The following is a 15,967-nucleotide window of genomic DNA, read 5'->3' as shown; positions in this document are numbered from 1 at the left end:
ACTAACAGGATATACAGCAATCCTGAATTTCAAGACTTTTTTCAAGACCATCTCAATGTATTGTAATACGTCATTGCCACTTCAATGTAGTCTACTCAACACTTAACAACTTCAACGTCATTTTCCATCGTGAATCAATGACAAATTAGCCCCAGGATAAAAGCTTAGATAAAACCACAGGTGATGATGAAGAAAGAAGGGCTGTCCTTGGCAATATCTGGAGCAGAGGGCTTAAGACCAGGGAGGATGGAGGAGTTTGACGGCCTGTTCCACGTAAGTATAAGTAAAAAGCTTGCAAATGGACACAACGTACTTTTGTCAAGGTGGCAATACATTTTTAAGCTCATGGTGCGCGGACATCACATTTCTAATCATCTCTCCAGTCTCGATGCTCCGGTCAGCTCGAGCTGACCGTGGCATGCCGTGGCAATTATAGCAATTATTCTGAGTCCAAATCCCATGCAGTATATTCCTAAATTGAGTATTCTAAAACGAATAATACAGATCACGTCATTGGCACCCCAGAATAGAGCGTGGCAAAGCGCAGTGGAATGCACTCACCTCTACCAGCCTTATAGGTCTGGGAAATGTACTGTAAATATCCAGTGTGACAGTCTTTGTGAGGAAACATCTATTCTTCTCTTTGCACCTCCAAAACAGACAAACAGTTGTTGCGTCTCTCTCATGGAAGGTGAAACTCCTAAACCCGAATCGCGCAAACCCGAAGCGCGCACATGATGAGATGAGGTCTCTCCTCCTCCTCCATTTGCACAAATTGATTAAATCAAAACAAACTAAGCAAACGTAATTCATTTGGTAGATAGAGTCCAGTTACTACACTACAGAATAGCCTACAGTTCAGATGAATGGATGAAATTCGCGCTTCAAACCGGTCACTTACAGTCGCCAATCAGTGCAGTTGGTGCGTAGCAGGCAATTGAAGAAGCCCATATGCTGCACATATGAGCTGATAAACGTACAGAAATGTATCAAATTAATCTTCCCATGGAGACTTTTTTTTTTTTTTTTCTTTTTTTCCCTTGTCTGCACACATATTAATGATTGATACCATGACGGTAGAAACCAAAAGTATATACTGTATATGTGCATTATTACTATATTTAATATATATACATATATATACGCATACATATGCGTACACATACATAAATATACACATACAAACCCAGTGATTTTTTTTTTTTTTTTTGGGGGGGGGGGGGGGGGTGAACAAGCCAGTGTGTATGTCTATGTGTGTGTGTGTGTGTGTGTATGTATATGATCATGCGTGTGTGTGTGTGTGTGTGTGTGTGTGTGTGTGTGTGTGTGTATGTATATGTTTGTGTGGCTGTGTATGTTTGTGTATATGCATGTGACTAAGTGGCTATATGTGTGTGTGTGTGTGTGTGTGTGTGTGTGTGTGTGTGTGTGTGTGTGTGTGTGTGTGTGTGTGTGTGTGTAATAAACCAAACAAAGCTCTACCTGAAGTGTATCTATAGTAAGGGTGTAACGATACACTAATCTCACGATACGGTACGATACACGATATTGAGGTCACGATAACGATACGATACGATATTATAGCAGTATTTTTTAACAACCTTGATAGAGGAATATATGACTGGAAAAAACAGTCTTTTATTTGAAAGACACATAATACAAAACAATGCTGTGCGTTTGACCTATTGTTTCAGTTTGTAATGCTTTATAACTGTTTAAGTTTTAAAGAGAAAGCCAGGCCAACCATTTTCCACAAACTGAACTAAAAGTAAATTTGTCAGGTTTGCATTATGCATCTTCAGTTTCATACAAGTACAAATATTTTGCCACAAATTGAATAGTTTCTCTCATGTATGATTTGACTTTTTTCTTTTCCAGAAATTTAACAACTAAAATTAAATAAATAAATACAAGTAAATAAATACATACAATTTTACATCATAAAAAAGATTGATTCATGCTCACCTTATAAGTGTAAGAGGAGATTTATTTTTGTTAAGGTTATTTTGGTAATTCAGGGTTCATTATTTTATAAATATATTCTTTATATTCTGTAAATCAGGGACTATAATTACACTAGTCAGTTTATCAGTTGTTAGTATGTTTTAGAGGGCGGAGTGATACAGCACTAGGTGTTGTGTTGATGTTCTGAAATCCTACACTGTTGAGCGGACATTGAAGTACACGCAAACTCACGCAGAAGTTGTCCCGTGTTTATCCTACTCACCACCCGAAAAAGGTCTAATTTAATAAGGTAAGGCTTAACTCTACACCAGACTTAAATAAGTAAAGGTTCAGAGCTCAAAACAGGACCGCAAAACGGGACTACTTTCTTCTGAGCGGAGGAAGATTTTGGTCCGCGCGGTCGCGGCCGCGGTCGGATGCGCGTTTCTAGTCAATACAATAGATTAATATTAATAACACAATATTGCGATACAGGTTGTCACCTCCACGACACGTATCGTGACGTTTTTGTATCGCAAAATTTCGTGGCACGATATATTGTTACACCCCTAATCTATAGTGGTGGGAGGGGGGGGAGCAACCCCGCCACCCGCGAGACCAGAGGCCGACACGGAAGAGCCCGGAACCCAGGCCACCGGCAACCACACAGAGGGGAGAAGCAGGATGATGATGATGATGATGATGATGATGATGATGATGATGATGATGATGATGATGATGATGATGATGATGATGATGATGAGAAGCAGGAGGGAGGCAACCCACCGCCTGCGAGGCCCCCCCCCCCGGAGGGGCCCCCACGGCGCAGGAAGAAGCAGCCAGGGATCCCGCGGCGGCGGACCGCGACCCAGGCAATCCCCGGCCACCCGGTCCGGGCCGGACACGCGGCCAGGAGGCCCTCACCCTTCAGGCCAACGACCCCCACCCGGCAGGGGGGCAGCCTGCCCGGAGAGACAGAGCCGCCCCAGCCGCCGACACGGGCAGGCGCACCCGCCCCCCACGAAAGTGGCCCTCCAAGACCAGATGGGCGCCCCGCCGCAGAGGCAGCGGGGGGGACCGGAGACGGGCCCGGAGAGAGGGAACCCCCCAACAAGGCGACACACGTGCAGGCCCGACAACGGAGGGCCCCAGACCCAGGCATCCCATTCATTCATCCATTCAACTATCCGATATCTATACTAATAATAATATGATATACTATACATAATAATAATACTAATAATACTACTAATAATACTAATAATAATAATAATAATAATAATAATAATAATAATAATAATAATAATAATAATAATAATTCCCATGGAGACTTAATGAACAAGAAGGCCAGATCAGGAGAAAAACGAGGATAGGATGATGACGCGTGGCCGCATCACACTTTTATCTTTCATCAAGCCTCTCTGACAGCACAAAAGCTTTTCGGCCTCAACAAAAGCTCAATTTACACTTACCCTTTAGTTTATTGTTACCATGGTAAGTCAATGTTAAATCAAAGGTAATTGTTAAAGAAAATCAAATGTAAGACCTTCACATCACTTCGGGGATCAATGTCTTTAAACTACAGTAAAACACAGACTTTACTTATCTAGCACAAATGTACTGAACTATAGGTGCGGTAATTTTAGAATTACTGCAGATCAAAAGGAAAATTTTAGTCCACTGCGAATAGTACTTAGTAGTTGATTTGAGTATATAATTGATTTATTTCTTTGCCATGGATCAAAGAATTGGTCTGATTCTATCAATCTGTAATCCTGTGCTTCTACTGCTTCCCTTGATGTTGCTCATATAAAATACTTAAATGTCATTATCATACAAAAAGAAAAACACATTAACCCTGGAGAATATGTTGCAGTATACAACAGTGAAAAAGCACCACATTATACCTCAGGTATACCTGTGTGTCCCTGCAGCACACACAAATACTCTTATTATAACGTGAAAAGAAAAGACTGAATAAGGACATGCTGTTGCGCAACTTACCGGCCTACGCCTGTACAGAAGGAAGAACAAGTGCATGATATTGACCATCAGAAACACCACGTTCCAAACCATCACATCCAGGTTGCATCTGTACAGAGTTGCCCATGCGATGAAGAGGCCACATCCTGTCAGGGGTCAGGTTAGGATGGCAGAAAAGGTTTATTCATATTTTGCCAATGTCACTCTTCTTCACAACATCATTTTAGGTAATTGAGATAAACATATGGACTTTGCTGCACGATTAAATAAATTTAATGCACTATGAATTCTGGCCAAACATCAAAGCTTTGGTTTCATCAGTCCAGCCAGCAGTTCTGCCACTCTAGTGATATAATGGTTTGTTCATTATATTGTTTATTTGTGTCAAAAGATTCTGTGTGTACCTAGTTATTTCCACCCTATGCATAGTGTATATGTTGTTATTGATTTGAAATTCTGTAGAATACTGAATGATCCAGGTCCTGGTCCAGGTTTCTACCCCCCTTACGATCCAGGTCCTGGTCCAGGTTTCTTCCCTCCTAAAGGGGAGATTTTCTTGCCACTGTTTGGCTTAAGGTTTTTCTCCCACTATGGGAGGTTTTTACCTGCCATTGTTTATGTAATAATTGCTCGGGGGTTTATGTTTATGTTCTGGTTCTGGAAAGATCCTAGAGACAACTTCTGTTGTAATAGATGCTATACAAATAAAATTGAATTTGAAATTTAAATTGAATTATAACCCCATTTCCCATCATTCCTGAAGTTTCCTCTCCGCACTCTCCATCCTAACAGATCAACGAGTTGTAAGAGCTTTTTCCATTACCCTTTAGCTCGTGCATCTATCACACACTGTCAAAGCCTTTTAAGGCCTCAGCTCTGATGGCCAAATCTCTTTGTGACTTTCTAAAGTATTCTTAGCAACATCAGCTCTTGAAAGACCATATATTTATCATTTAGAAATGCTTTATTTTTAAAAGAATGAAAAAGCTACAGGGGCTTTGTTAATTCTAGTTCTAGTCTTTGTTTGCTACTACAGTATCTGAGGAATGCACATACGGAAGAAGCTCTGGGACTGACCTGTGGTGAGGAGAAGGCGCAGGAGGATCATGTGTAGATCCAGAGTGGAGGGGATGACCAAGGCCAGCAACAAAGACAAGTTCCCAAGATGAAAAAGCAAGTGCTGAGCTTGCTCCCACTCCTGGCAAGAGGTTGCATTCACTTCCAGGAACGGCCCCCCCGGTGTGGATGAGGGGACTGTGGGCAACGTGAAGATGAACGGGGGCAACTCCGTGATAGAGGACATCCTTATTGCAAGGTGACCTGGAAAACCAGAGCAACACTGCAGAAAAACTGATAGCAGATGATGAATTGCACACCAGTTATCTCATGTTCACTTTAAACATTCTCTGATTTGAAAGATGGAAAGAGCAGAGATATCTGACATGTCTTATCCATATCATTTTAATCAACTGAACAGACTGAGTGGATATGGGTTTCTATGCAGCTGTGAATTTCTAACAACTCTTGTCTTTTCATGTCTGACGCAGCCTTTTGAAATTGAAAGACATGCATGTCATGAAATAAATATTCAACTTTAAAGTACAACACGATGTTGTGAACAAAGAAACAAGAGCTTGAGTTACTTTCAATTTTGAGCTTTTGGTACAGATAAAGTGTAATGAAGTTTCTGGCCAAAAATGTATTTAAATGATGCCAATGTTTACATTTTAAGTGTACCGTTAAAACTATGGCAGAGAATTGATTGCATTTGGGGATATAACAACATCTTTATTGCATTTCCAGCAAGCTCACACAGAAAAATTCCTCTTGACCACGACGTGTTCCCAGAAAATATATATATATATATATATATATATATATATATATATATATATATATATATATATATATATATATATATATATATATATATATATATGTATATATATGTACACACACACTACAGGAGATAAGAGTTTCCCTCGGTAGCAGCAACCTTCACTGTTTTCAGCCCCATGCTTCTGTGCTTATGTGCTTACGTCTCAGTACTGGAAGGGTTGCCTGTAAAAATACATTTTGGTCAAGTGTAGTACTCACAGACGCATTTCTCACAGCGACAAGTTTGTGTAAGCGCTAAAAGAAGAAGCCAGTGTTTCTTACCGAATGAGATGTAACGTGGAAAGGTCTGCTCAACAGAAGAATGGCTGCTGTCTGTGCAGGATAAGAGCGTGCTGGCGTCTGGTGGACCTTTAAATAGGTCTGCTCAGTGTGTGTCGCACATTCCACGCAGCTGACAGGGAGCGACTAAAATGGGCACGCACACCAGAGCAGTATCCCCACGCTCCGACAGGTGGACACCATCAAGGACAGATCCTCGGATAACGCAGAAAAAGTTTTTTTTTTATCTTGCTTTTGTTCTACCGTGAAATGTTTTGTGTGAGACTCGCTGGGGGCCGGAGCTCGTTACAATACAGGTCCAAGCTTCAAAGTGGACAGATCAGCCTCAAAAATGCTTTAAAATGTATGTTATTGTCTGTTCTTATTGGCAGAAATACAAACCGGTTTCGGTTGAAGTTGGGAAATTGCGTAAAATGTAAATAAAAACAAAATACAATGATTTGACAATCCTTTTCAACCCATATTCAAAAGTAAAGTAAAGTAAAGTAGCTTTTTTTATCGATTCATCACATGTCAGACATACAAGGAATCGAGAGGACGTTTCCCACTTCCCTCGGTGAAACATATAAAGTGCGCAGGCACAGGCACAACAGGTAAAGATTTAAAAAAGATAAAGATAAAGATTAAAAAAAAAAAAAGAGTTCACATGAATGAATACAACACAACGCAGACATTTAGTGGAACTGACCTAAGTGCAAAAGGCAATTTTTGTAAAAAAAATGTAAAACAGGTTTATAAATATATATTAAAAAAACAGTGAGCAGTAGATTAGGTGAATTTAAAGTGATACAGTGGTGATATTAAAGAGGCAGTTGTTTCGTAGTCCTGAGTGTTCAAGGGGGGGGGTGATTTTGGGGGGATTTCAGTTCAGTTCCCTGTCAGTCTGGAGGATCTGGCTGGGGGGAGTGAGGGGAGAGAATTTAGCATCCTGACAGCTTGGTATGCGAAGCTGTTGCTGAGTCTGGTGGTGCGGCAACGGAGGCTCCTGTACCTTCTACCTGAGGGTAGGAGGCTGAACAGACTGTGTGCGGGGTGGCTGGTGTTGCTCGCAATCGCGATAGCTTTCCGGGTGAGGCGGGTGGTGTAAATGAGGGGGAGTGGGGCACCTAGGCTATGATCTTCCCAGCTGTGTGCACTATGTGTTGCAGTGCTTTCCTGCTGTATTCAGTACAGCTACCGCCCCACACAGTGATGCAGCTGGACAGGATGCTCTCAATGGTGCCCTGGAAGAAGGTTTTCAGGATGGGTGTGGGAGCTCTCGCTCTCTTGAGCTTGCGGAGGAAGTAAAGGCGCCGCTGGGCTTTCTTTGCCAGTGATGCAGAGTTGGTGGCCCAGGAGAGGTCCTCGCTGATGTGCACCCCCAGGAATTTGGTTCCGCTGACCCGCTCCACAACAGCACCTTCGATGGTCAGTGGTGGGAGTTCAGTGTGGCCTCTCCGGAAGTCGACCACAATCTCCTTTGTTTTGCTGACATTCAGCAGGAGGTTGTTGTCTCTGCACCACGTGGTCAGAAGGTTGACCTCCTTCCTGTAGTGGGTCTCGTCGTTCTTGGTGATGAGACCCACCAGAGTTGTGTCGTCCGCGAACTTCACCATGTGGTTGGTGCTGAAGGTTGGTGTGCAGTCGTGAGTCAGCAGGGTGAAAAGCAGGGGACTGAGCATGCAGCCTTGTGGGGCCCCTGTGCTGAGTGTGATGCTGCTTGAGGTGTTGTTGCCGACTCTGACTGCTTGTGGCCTCTCACTGAGGAAGTCCAGTATCCAGTTGCAGAGGGAGGCGTTGAGCCCCAGCTGGTCCAGTTTGCAGATGAGTTGTTGTGGGATTATGGTATTGAATGCTGAACTAAAGTCTATGAAAAGCATTCTCACATATGAGTCTGCTTTTTCCAGGTGGGTGAGGGGTGGATGGAGAGCAGAGCAGATTGCATCCTCTGTGGAGCGTTTGGCTCGGTATGCAAACTGAAAGGGGTCCAGGGTGGGGGGGGGGTGTATTTGATGTGAGCCATGACTAGCCGTTCAAAGCACTTCATGACGATGGGGGTCAGTGCCACAGGGCGGTAGTCGTTAAAGCAGGATGGAGATGGTTTCTTAGGCACAGGTATGATGATGGAGGTTTTGAGATGTGATGGAACAGCAGCTTGACTCAGAGAAGTGTTGAAGATGATCGTGAAGATATCCTTAAGCTCCTCTGCGCAGTCTCTGAGAACACGGCCTGGGATGTTGTCTGGGCCTGTTGCTTTGCGGGGGTTGATGGTGGAGAGTGTTCTCTTCACACTTTCGGCAGACAAGCACAGTGCCTGGTCTTTGGGGAGGGGGGGGGGGGGGGGGGGGGGGGGGGTTGTGGAGTTTTCTGTGGGGTTGTGTTGTTTGTAGCTTCAAACCGTGCAAAGAAGCTGTTGAGGTCGTTCAGCAGAGAGATGTTGTCGTAGCAGGTCTGTGATGCAGGCTTGTAGTTCGTTATGGTCTGGATGCCCTGCCACCGGCTGCGCGTGTCTCTGCTGTCCTGGAAGTGGCTGGTGATCTTATTTGTATATTCCAGTTTTGCTTTTTTGATGCCACGGGACAGGTTGGCTCTCGCTGTTCTCAGGCCAGTTTTGTCCCCGGATTTGAAGGCTTTGTCTCTGGCCCTCAGCAGCCAATGGACAGCCCCTGTCAGCCATGGCTTTTTGTTAGCCCGGGTGGTGATGGTCTTGGTGAGGGTCACATCAGCTGTGCATTTTCGGATGTAGGAGAAAAACAGTGTCTGTACGCTCCTCATTGTCTATGTGGTTGTTATATGTGGCTGCTTGCTTGAACATGTCCCAGTCTGTTGTTGCAAGACAGTCCTGAAGAGCAGCCCTTGATCCCTCTGGCCACACGTACGTGCACATGCAGCGATTCAAGCTGGTTGGAGATCATTTGCACACATCGTACTGACTTTTAAACTGCATGTGAACACCTTAAGCCAGTCAAGTCAATCTGATCAAACCGGATTCATCAACCCGCTTGCAGCACCTAGATAAGCCAGTCGCAACCGCCTTGTTAATGCCATGTGTACGGGGACATGGATATTACAGTCTGCGCATGCTCTAGAATTTCCCCCGGGTGGGGTTTTCCCCCGGGGGAGGGGATTCACCCGGAAGTGAAAGGAGACGACGCAACGCTGCTCAGTAGTAGCGCCCTTGGGGTGTCGTCTGACTGCTTCAGGGGTGTCGTCAAAATATTTCCTATTCTGACATTTCATATATAAATACTGTATTTTCGCGACCATACGGGCGCCGTGTGGAAAGGCATAGCCTCAGTCTTGTGTCATTTCTGTATTTAAAACACACAAGGCGCACCGACCGAAACGGCACACACACAAGAACACACACACACACACACACAAGCACAGGAGTGTGCGTATTTAAAAATACAGCAGGAGCAAAACTTTGTTTGATTGTAGGCTACTTTATTTCAGTTTTTACATTAATCAAACCCATTAAGTCTCATCCTCTGTTTCTGCATTAAAGAGCTCCGCTAAATCAGCTGTGCCAGTCCGAATTCCTCGCTGTCAGAGTCACGTTCCGTGCCGTGCGGCGCCTCGGAAATGCACGCTTTTGCAAAAGCTCGCAAAATAATCCCAGCAGACACGTTAGCCCACGCATCAACAATCAATCTGCAAACTGTGGCATAAAAAAAACAAAATAAACAGGACTTATGCATTTACAGTCAGAGCGATGCAGTGTGGTTTTAAATTATATTTTACTCTGGGGTGTCGTGAGATTTTATTCACTTTTGAAAGGTGTCATGACTGAAAAAAGGTTGAGAAAGGCTGTTTTAGACAGATTATTAATAGGAAAGCAGTTAGAATGCACTTTTTCCTTTCCTTGTTGTTAAGCGGAGGTCAACCGGAAGTGGCTCTTTGTTGAAATGGTTACCATGGTTACCTCGGGTACAGCGCCACCTAGCGTCACGGAGTCAGCCATGCTCTGGTTACAGTGGCTTATTCAATCTGATTCAGTCTGATCTCAGAACAGCATGTGTAATCAGACAAATTGATCCAATCTTCTGCATGTCATTATCTGATCAGATCTGCAACCATGTTGAATCGCTGCATGTGTACGTACTGTGATTTCTTTCCGGACTGGTTTATCCACTTTCACTCTGGGCCTGTATGATGGCATTAGCATAACAGTGATGTGGTCAGACAGTCCGATGTGGGGGCGGGGGGAGGCTTTGTATGCTCCTTTGTGTGACGTGTAAACCAAGTCCAGGGTGTTTTTCTCCCTAGTTGGGAAATTAACATGCTGGTGGAGTTTTGGTAGGACAGTCTTTAAGTCAGCATGATTAAAATCGCCAGCGACGATGATAAATCCGTCTGGGTGTTCAATTAATTCAATTGAATACACTACAAAGACAACATATTTAATGCTCAAACTCATAAACTTTATTTTATTTTTCAAATAATAATTAACTTAGAATGTCATGGCTGCAACACGTGCAGTAGAAGTTGGGAAAGGGCATGTTTACCACTTCGTTTCATCACCTTTCCTTTTAATAACACTCAAACGTTTTGGAAGAGAGGAGACTAATTCTCTTAGCTTCTCATGTGGAATTCTTTCCCCTTCTTGCTTGATGAACCGTTTCAGTTGTTCGGGGTCCGGGGTCTTCTCTGTCGTATTTTACGCTTCATAATGCACCACACATTTTCAATGGGAGACAGGTCTGGACTAAAGCGGGCCAGGGGAGAACCTGGACTCTTTTACTTCCAAGCCTCGCTGTTGTAACACGTGCAGAATGTGGCTTGGCATTGTCTTGCTGAAATAAGCAGCGGCGTCCATGAAAAAGACGTGGCTTGGATGGCAGCATATGTTGCTCCAAAATCTGTATGTACTTTTCAGCATTTATGTTCCTTCACAGAAATGTAAGTCACCGTTGCCATGGGAACTAATGCACCCCCATACCATCACAGATGCTGCTTTGGAACTTTGTGTTGATAACAGTCCGGATGGTTCCGCTTCCTCTTTGGTCCGGAGGACACGACGTCCAGTGTTTCCAAAAACTATTTGAAAAGTGGACTCATCAGACCACAAAACACTTTTCCATTGTGCATCAGTCCATTTTACATGAGCTCGGGCCCAGATAACCCGGCGGCGTTTCTGGATGTTGTTCATAAACGGCTTTTGCTTTGCATGGTGGAGTTTTAACCTGCACTTACTGATGTAGTGACAAACTGTATTTACTGACAGTGGTTTTCTGAAGTTTTCCTGAGCCCATTTGGTGATATCCTTTACACACTCATGTGGGTTTTTAAGGCAGTGCCGTCTGAGGGGTCAAAGGTCACGGTCATCCAGTCCTGGTTTCTGGCCGTGGCACTTACGTGCAGTGAATGTTGTTCTTAAACTATTTTCCCACGCAGTTGTGGACAAAGTGGTGACCCTCGCCCCATCCTTGCTTCTGAACGACTGAGCATGTTTGGGGAAGCTCCTTTTATACCCAATCATGGTTCCCACCTGTCCCCAATTAGCCCGATCACATGTGGGATGTTCCAAATAGGTGTTTGATGAGCTTTTCTCAGCTTTCTCAGTATTTTTTGCCACCTTTCCCAACTTCTACTGGACGTGTTGCAGCCATGAAATTCTAAGTTAATTATTATTTGGCAAAAACAATTAAGTTTATCAGTTTGAACATTAAATATGTTGTCTTTGTAGTGTATTCAATTGAATATAGGTTGAGAAAGATTTTCAAATCGTATTTTGTTTTTATTTACATTTTACGCAATTTCCCAACTTCAACCAAATCCGGTTTGTAGTTACTTCCAGCATCTTATCACGCCTATTTTTGTGGCCTGCTGACATCTGAAATGCATGCCTTGAATGAATTTTCCTTTAAGGATTAATAAAGAATTTCTGAATTTGAATTCAAGGTTCAAGATTCAAGGTTCACTTTATTGTCATACCAAAAGACCAAGTACAAGTGGAACGAAATTTCGTTGCCACTGGCTCAAAGCGAGCAATAAAAACAATTAAAACACTAAAAACTCAACACTAAAAGATAAGGACACTAGGTTAAAAACTAAAACGCTGCGTGCAGTACTGTAGGCAGTCGTTGTCGAGGGTAGACAGGGAACGGGTTCTGTTTATCTAAAAGTCTTATGGAGTGGGGGGAAAACTGTCATGGAGCCTGGCTGTTCTGCAGCTGTCGCTCAGAAACCTTCTACCTGAGGGTGACGGTGAACTTTCCACGGTCGGGATGGGTGGGATCCGCCAGGATTATGTCCTCGATGGATGAGAGGGAAGTGCCGGGGACTTGTGCTGCAGCATCCACCACTCTCTGCAGAGCTTTTCCAGCAGCTGCCGTACAGCTAGATCTACAGGGGTAGGTGAGGTGGTGAGGATGGTGGTAGGTGAGGTGGTGAGGATGGTGGTAGGTGAGGTGGTGAGGATGGTGGTAGGTGAGGTGGTGAGGATGGTGGTAGGTGAGGTGGTGAGGATGGTGGTAGGTGAGGTGGTGAGGATGGTGGTAGGTGAGGTGGTGAGGATGGTGGTAGGTGAGGTGGTGAGGATGGTGGTAGGTGAGGTGGTGAGGATGGTGGTGGTAGGTGAGGTGGTGAGGATGGTGGTAGGTGAGGTGGTGAGGATGGTGGTAGGTGAGGTGGTGAGGATGGTGGTAGGTGAGGTGGTGAGGATGGTGGTAGGTGAGGTGGTGAGGATGGTGGTAGGTGAGGTGGTGAGGATGATGGTGGTAGGTGAGGTGGTGAGGATGGTGGTAGGTGAGGTGGTGAGGATGGTGGTAGGTGAGGTGGTGAGGATGGTGGTGGTAGGTGAGGTGGTGAGGATGGTGGTAGGTGAGGTGGTGAGGATGGTGGTGGTAGGTGAGGTGGTGAGGATGGTGGTAGGTGAGGTGGTGAGGATGGTGGTAGGTGAGGTGGTGAGGTGGTGAGGATGGTGGTGGTAGGTGAGGTGGTGAGGATGGTGGTAGGTGAGGTGGTGAGGATGGTGGTAGGTGAGGTGGTGAGGATGGTGGTAGGTGAGGTGGTGAGGATGGTGGTGGTAGGTGAGGTGGTGAGGATGGTGGTAGGTGAGGTGGTGAGGATGGTGGTAGGTGAGGTGGTGAGGATGGTGGTGGTAGGTGAGGTGGGTGAGGATGGTGGTGGTAGGTGAGGTGGTGAGGATGGTGGTAGGTGAGGTGGTGAGGATGGTGGTAGGTGAGGTGGTGAGGATGGTGGTAGGTGAGGTGGTGAGGATGGTGGTAGGTGAGGTGGTGAGGATGGTGGTAGGTGAGGTGGTGAGGATGGTGGTAGGTGAGGTGGTGAGGATGGTGGTAGGTGAGGTGGTGAGGATGGTGGTAGGTGAGGTGGTGAGGATGGTGGTGGTAGGTGAGGTGGTGAGGATGGTGGTAGGTGAGGTGGTGAGGATGGTGGTAGGTGAGGTGGTGAGGATGGTGGTAGGTGAGGTGGTGAGGATGATGGTGGTAGGTGAGGTGGTGAGGATGGTGGTGGTAGGTGAGGTGGTGAGGATGATGGTGGTAGGTGAGGTGGTGAGGATGGTGGTAGGTGAGGTGGTGAGGATGGTGGTAGGTGAGGTGGTGAGGATGGTGGTAGGTGAGGTGGTGAGGATGGTGGTAGGTGAGGTGATGAGGATGGTGGTGGTAGGTGAGGTGGTGAGGATGATGGTGGTAGGTGAGGTGGTGAGGATGGTGGTAGGTGAGGTGGTGAGGATGGTGGTAGGTGAGGTGGTGAGGATGGTGGTAGGTGAGGTGGTGAGGATGATGGTGGTAGGTGAGGTGGTGAGGATGGTGGTAGGTGAGGTGGTGAGGATGGTGGTAGGTGAGGTGGTGAGGATGGTGGTGGTAGGTGAGGTGGTGAGGATGGTGGGGGTAGGTGAGGTGGTGAGGATGGTGGTGGTAGGTGAGGTGGTGAGGATGGTGGTGGTAGGTGAGGTGGTGAGGATGGTGGGGGTAGGTGAGGTGGTGAGGATGGTGGTAGGTGAGGTGGTGAGGATGGTGGTAGGTGAGGTGGTGAGGATGGTGGTAGGTGAGGTGGTGAGGATGGTGGTAGGTGAGGTGGTGAGGATGGTGGTAGGTGAGGTGGTGAGGATGGTGGTAGGTGAGGTGGTGAGGATGGTGGTAGGTGAGGTGGTGAGGATGGTGGTAGGTGAGGTGGTGAGGATGGTGGTAGGTGAGGTGGTGAGGATGGTGGTAGGTGAGGTGGTGAGGATGGTGGTGGTAGGTGAGGTGGTGAGGATGGTGGTAGGTGAGGTGGTGAGGATGGTGGGGGTAGGTGAGGTGGTGAGGATGGTGGTAGGTGAGGTGGTGAGGATGATGGTAGGTGAGGTGATGAGGATGGTGGTAGGTGAGGTGGTGAGGATGGTGGTAGGTGAGGTGATGAGGATGGTGGTAGGTGAGGTGGTGAGGATGGTGGTAGGTGAGGTGATGAGGATGGTGGTAGGTGAGGTGGTGAGGATGGTGGTAGGTGAGGTGGTGAGGATGGTGGTAGGTGAGGTGGTGAGGATGGTGGTAGGTGAGGTGGTGAGGATGGTGGTGGTAGGTGAGGTGGTGAGGATGGTGGTAGGTGAGGTGGTGAGGATGGTGGTGGTAGGTGAGGTGGTGAGGATGGTGGTAGGTGAGGTGGTGAGGATGGTGGTAGGTGAGGTGGTGAGGATGGTGGGGGTAGGTGAGGTGTATGTGTGGACCAGGACAAGTCCCTGGAAATGTGAACCCCCAGAAACTTTGTACTGTGGGCGATCTCCACAGCAGCTCCACCTATAGGAGAGGGGTGAGTGTAGCAGCTCCACCTATAGGAGAGGGGTGAGTGTAGCAGCTCCACCTATAGGAGAGGGGTGAGTGTAGCAGCTCCACCTATAGGAGAGGGGTGAGTGTAGCAGCTCCACCTATAGGAGAGGGGTGAGTGTAGCAGCTCCACCTATAGGAGAGGGGTGAGTGTAGCAGCTCCACCTATAGGAGAGGGGTGAGTGTAGCAGCTCCACCTATAGGAGAGGGGTGAGTGTAGCAGCTCCACCTATAGGAGAGGGGTGAGTGTAGCAGCTCCACCTATAGGAGAGGGGTGAGTGTAGCAGCTCCACCTATAGGAGAGGGGTGAGTGTAGCAGCTCCACCTATAGGAGAGGGGTGAGTGTAGGCTGGTTCTCCAGGGGTCCATGATGACCTCTATGGTCTTGACCTTCAGGTCCAGGTAACTCCCAGAGCTCCAGCTCACCAGATGTTCCACCAGATGTTCCACCTCCTTCTGTATGACTCCTCGTCGTCATTCCGGATGAGAACCACCACAGTTGTATTGTCCGCGTACTTGATGATGTGGTTAGTAGCAACACAGTCATGTGTCATCAGTGCGTAGACCAGTGGGCTTAATCCCCAATCCTGGGGGACGCCCGTGCTCAGGCAGGTGGTGTCGGACGTGTTGTTGCCCACGCGTACAAACTGGGGCCTGTTGGTGAGAAGGTCCAAAATCCAGTTGCACATGGAAGGGCCATGACCCAGTAAGGCCAGTTTGTTGAGCAGGTGCTGTGGAATGATTGTGTTAAAAGCACTGCTATAATCCACAAACATGCGTGCACACGTGTTGGGTTTCTCCAGGTGTTTCAGGATCAGGTGAAGTGCATGATGGGAGACAGCATCTTCAGTGGAGCGGTTGGAGCGCTACGCAAATTGTAGTGGGTCAAATGCCGGTGGCAGTGCTGAAATGATGTGGTCCTTTACCAGCCGCTCAAAACACTTCATTATAATTGGTGTAAGTGCCAAGGGGCGATAGTCATTGAGGCAAGAATTTAATTGAATGAGGCTTTTTTCCATTGTTTTTATATTTTAGGCAAATGTTTTTAGCCTCATGTAATGAGGGAAAACCATTTACAATATAATTCAGCAACATATTGAATGTTCGGTTTGTTT

At 46.4% G+C, this 15,967-nt stretch overlaps 1 protein-coding gene across 2 annotated transcripts in view; it reads right to left on the bottom strand.

Moving 5' to 3' along the window:
• Positions 1–6,221, bottom strand: part of bves (blood vessel epicardial substance) — a 57,314-nt gene extending 51,093 nt beyond the window's left edge. The window contains exons 1-4 of one of the 2 annotated variants that reach the window (XM_061715362.1): positions 6,088–6,150; positions 5,967–5,988; positions 5,005–5,247; positions 3,949–4,073 (exon numbers count right to left, since the gene is read on the bottom strand). In XM_061715362.1, the coding sequence (XP_061571346.1) occupies positions 3,949–4,073; positions 5,005–5,230 (351 nt within the window). In that variant the 5' untranslated portion in view covers positions 5,231–5,247; positions 5,967–5,988; positions 6,088–6,150. Of the gene's footprint in view, positions 1–3,948; positions 4,074–5,004; positions 5,248–5,966; positions 5,989–6,087 lie in introns of both variants that reach the window. The other variant, XM_061715370.1, reaches the window with a different exon arrangement.
• Positions 6,222–15,967: the final 9,746 nt, after the last annotated feature.

The sequence above is a fragment of the Cololabis saira genome, chromosome 3 (genome assembly GCF_033807715.1).
Source record: "Cololabis saira isolate AMF1-May2022 chromosome 3, fColSai1.1, whole genome shotgun sequence".
NCBI classification, from domain to species: Eukaryota; Metazoa; Chordata; class Actinopteri; order Beloniformes; family Belonidae; genus Cololabis; species Cololabis saira.
The sequence above is the reverse complement of the archived record's forward strand: the minus strand, read 5'-3'. Positions and strand labels throughout refer to the sequence as shown.